The 3,909-nt window shown below is 55.7% G+C and overlaps 1 protein-coding gene across 1 annotated transcript; it reads left to right on the top strand.

Moving 5' to 3' along the window:
• Window positions 1-101: 101 nt before the first annotated feature.
• Window positions 102-1,052, top strand: LOC107299534 (gastrula zinc finger protein XlCGF7.1-like). The gene has a single exon (XM_015828895.1). It carries the CDS (start codon window positions 102-104, stop codon window positions 1,050-1,052), a length of 951 nt encoding a protein of 316 aa, XP_015684381.1.
• The last annotated feature ends 2,857 nt before the right edge of the window (window positions 1,053-3,909 follow it).

Below are 3,909 nucleotides of genomic sequence, written 5' to 3'. Positions count from 1 at the left end.
GCCCGTTCAAGTGCCACCTCTGCCCCAAGGCCTTCCCCTCCCGGGGGGACCTCAAGCGGCACATCAAGATCCACCTGCGCAGGAAGCCGCCCCCGCCGGTCATGGCCCGCAGCAGCTCCTCGAAAAAGAGCTTGGCGGCCAAGATGCAGCTGCAGTGTCACCTGCGTTGCCCGCCCGATCCGAAGAAACCCTACAGCTGTGCGGAGTGCGGGAAGAGCTTCAACAAGAAGCAGAGCCTGCGCAAACACCAGGGGACGCACTCGACGGAGAGGCCTTTCGCCTGCCTGGAGTGCGGGAGCAGCTTCCGGCTCAAGCAGATCCTGGTGGCGCACATGGCCTCGCACATCAAGGAGCGCCCCTTCCCCTGCAAACAGTGCGGGAAGTGCTTCGCCCAGGAACGCAATGTGCGCAGCCACCAGAGGGTGCACACCGGCGAGAAACCCTTCCTGTGCATGGCGTGCGGGAAGCGCTTTGGCTACAAGCAGCATCTGGTCAAGCACCTACGCTTCCACACTGGCGAGCGGCCGTACCGATGCCCCGAGTGCGGGAAGACCTTCCGGGATAAGGCCACGCTGAACATCCACTACCGCATGCACACCGGCGAGCGGCCGTACCGCTGCCCTTTCTGCAGCAAGACTTGTCGGCAGAAGCAGCATCTCAACAGTCACCTGAAGGTCCACCGCGGGGAGACGCTGCCCCTGGGGGACACCACCGGGCTCATCCTGCAAAGGGTGCGTGCCAAGGAGAAGCCATACGAGTGTCCGCAGTGCCAGAAGCGCTTCCGGAACAAGAAAATCATGTTGGTGCACCAGAAGATGCACAAAGATGAAGTGCCGCGAAGTGCCCCACTGCAGAGCAAGAGGGGTCTACTTGTGGCAGATAGAAAGGCCCCCAGGGCAGGCCAAGGGGCAGGGAGGAAGAGGAAGGATGCGGGGCTCACTTCAGGGATGCCGTCCGCCCAGCCGGAGACGGCTCCCATCACCTGCGTCGACTGCGGGAGGCGATTCACGCAGAGGAAGTACCTGACGCTGCATCAGAGGAGCCACAGGTGAGGAGACGCTGGTTTCCGTTGGAATCTCATTGTCCACGAAGACTCTCGGGATGGCACACGGCACAAGAACCGTCGCGGAGGAGGTGCTGGTTTGGGAGGCGCTGCCCACAAAAATGTCTAGACACAGCGCTGCGAGAAACATTGCTTTATTGTAGACAGTGGCACTGTTTTGACCCCCCCAGGACTAAAATACTCCAGCTTTTACTCCTGCCCTTTTGGGACAAGGGACAGCGGGCTGTTCTCCCAGTTTTAAGAGTCAACAGTCTCTCCCGCAGGTTTCAGATTCGTGTATCTCTGGTTTGAGCAACCAGCGGAGGACCATCAAAACAAGCCTGACACAGGCATTCATAGTTTCTAGAGCGCAGGTGTCAAACTCGCCACATCGCACGACGTGTCGCAACTTTTTTTGCATTGCCGGAGCTAGAGTGAGTGCGGCCTCGGCATGATGCAACCGGCCCATGGGCCGGAAGTTTGACACCCCCTTCTGAAGTGCGTAACGCTAAGCCCGAAAGACCGTTCGGTCTTCGCCCCCACTTGATCGAGGAGGGTTGTTCCTCTTCCAGCTCCGTGATTGTGAAAAAAACGTAGTGGCCGTCCCCATGGTATTCCTCCATAAATAAAGGTTAGTCCTCGACTTACGACAGTTCATTCAGTGACCTGTTCAAAATGACAACGGCACTGGAAAAATGGGAGTTACGCCCCATTTTCACACTTATGACCATTTGCAGCATCCCCAGGGTTGACGGGATCAAAATTCAGGCGCTTGAGCAACTGGTTCATCACCGTTGTTGTGATCCCCTTTTTATGACCAGCAAAGTCAAGGGGGGAGGGGCCAGATTCACTTAACGACTGAGTTACCAACTTATCTACGGCGGTGATTCGCTTAACAACCGGGGAAAGGACAGTTGTCAAACGGGGCAAAACTCACTGAACCGATGTCTCACCCAAAAACAGACATTTGGGGCGCTCTTGTCGTCGTAAGTTGAGGACGGCCTGTACGCGAACGGGTCCCTTATTCCTGCAAATGCCCTCGGACGTCGCGTCGCCCTCCGAACACCCTTGAAGGCTTTCGGGATGCTGGGACTTTGCTCCGTGAAAAACAGCGGCAGGTTTTAGCCGGAAGCCGGAACTGGTCAGCGGAACGTTCCTGCATCGTGACCAAAGAACCACTTTTCAAGATAGCCGCAATAAACCAGAAAATTAATATGATGATGGAGGAGAAGGAGGAGGAGGAGGAGGAGGAGGAGGAGGAGGAGAAGGAGGAGGAGGAGGAGGAGGAGGAACTGTGGGGTCCTTGGTGCTCTCTGACCTGGGTGGTTTCTTTGCAGACGTCTCAGGACCCAACTAAGGAACATCATCAGAGCTAGAAGGGGAGGGGGGGAGCGTTGTGGAGTGGAGGAGAAGGGGGGGAGGAGGAGTTGAAGTCCACCCCTCTTAAAGGATGCCGGCGGGGGGATTCTGGGAATTCTCCACTCTTGAAACACGCTGGCTGAGGAATTCTGGGAGTTTAGATCCACCCGTCTTAACATGCAGACTCTGGGACTTGAATTCAACGCATCTTAATGTGCGGGCTAAGGATTTCTGGGAGCTGACCTCCACCCCTCTTGAAGCATGCCGGCTGGGGGACTCTAGGAGTTGAGGTTCACCCATCTTAAAGCATGCTGGCTGGGGATTCTGGGAGTGGAAGTCCACCCCTCTTAAAACATGTATAGGGGATACTAGGAGTTGAAGAGGAGAGGTGAAGTTCGTACGACCGACCCCCCGAAGACCCTCAACTTCAGGTGGGTAGAATTGTACGTCTGACCCCCTAAGACCCTGAACTTAAGTTGGGTAGAATTTCGTAAAGGCACACCCTCCCTTTTGAATACCCTCACCTTCAGGAGGGGAGACTTTCGTACCGACCGACCCCCTAAGACCCTCAACTCAAGGTTCCCTCTTAAAACATGCTGGCTGGGGGATTCTGGGAGCTGAAGTCCCCACTCTTAAAGCGTGCCGGCTGGGGGATTCTGGGAGTGGAAGTCCACCCCTTTTAAAACATGTTGTATAGGGGATACTAGGAGTTGAAGTCCTCCCCTCTTACAGCATGCCGGCTGGGGGATTCTGGGAGTCGAAGTCCACCCATCTTACCATGCAGACTGGGGGATTCTGGGACCTGAATTCAACCCATCTTAAAGCATTTCCGTGTGGGAGGGAAAACTTATGGGAGTGGAAGTCCTCCCCTCTTAAAGCGTGCCGGCTGGGGGATTCTGGGAGTTGAGTTCCACTCCTCTTAAAGTATGCTGGCTGGGGGGATTCTGCGAGTTGAAGTCCTCCCCTCTTAAAATAGGCCGGCTGGTGGATTCTGGGAACTGAAGTCCCCACTCTCTAGGCTCTATTTTGCATTTCGGTCGATCCAATCTGGATGAAATTCTGACCGGATATGTCCCAGTCGACTCGTCGTTCTTCCGAAACTCGCCATATTTCCGTCATCGGCGCTTGCCTCAAGTGGATTCGGCCTTCCCCCAAGAGAGTACAGGAAATCCTCGACTCCTTTAGTGACGCTTCAGAGTTACGACAGCACTTTTTTAAAAAAGCGTTTTCCCCCCTTAACAACCGTTGCTGCATCCCCAGTGATCAAAATTCAGACGCTTGGCCCCCGGCTCCTCTTTATGACGGTCGCAACGTCCCGGGGTCACGCGGTTTCCCGTTTTGCGACCATCTGAGAAAGGACATCATGGGGGGAAGCCGGAATCACTTCGCAACCAGGGTGGGGTGGGGGCTAATTGAACTGCTGCAGCGCTTCGTGTAACAGCGGCGAGAAAGGTCGTAACCTGAGGCAAAGCCCGCTTGACGGCCGTCTCGCTTAGCGAGGGGAATTT

This window comes from Protobothrops mucrosquamatus, unplaced genomic scaffold (assembly GCF_001527695.2).
Source record: "Protobothrops mucrosquamatus isolate PMUCROS unplaced genomic scaffold, P.Mucros_1.0 scaffold5078, whole genome shotgun sequence".
NCBI lineage: Eukaryota > Metazoa > Chordata > Lepidosauria > Squamata > Viperidae > Protobothrops > Protobothrops mucrosquamatus.
This window is presented reverse-complemented; position numbering and strand designations above follow the sequence as displayed.

Coding starts and splice junctions, on each gene's coding strand:
- LOC107299534 (XM_015828895.1), top strand. CDS start 102: ATGGCCCGCAGCAGCTCCTCGAAAAAGAGCTTGGCGGCCAAGATGCAG.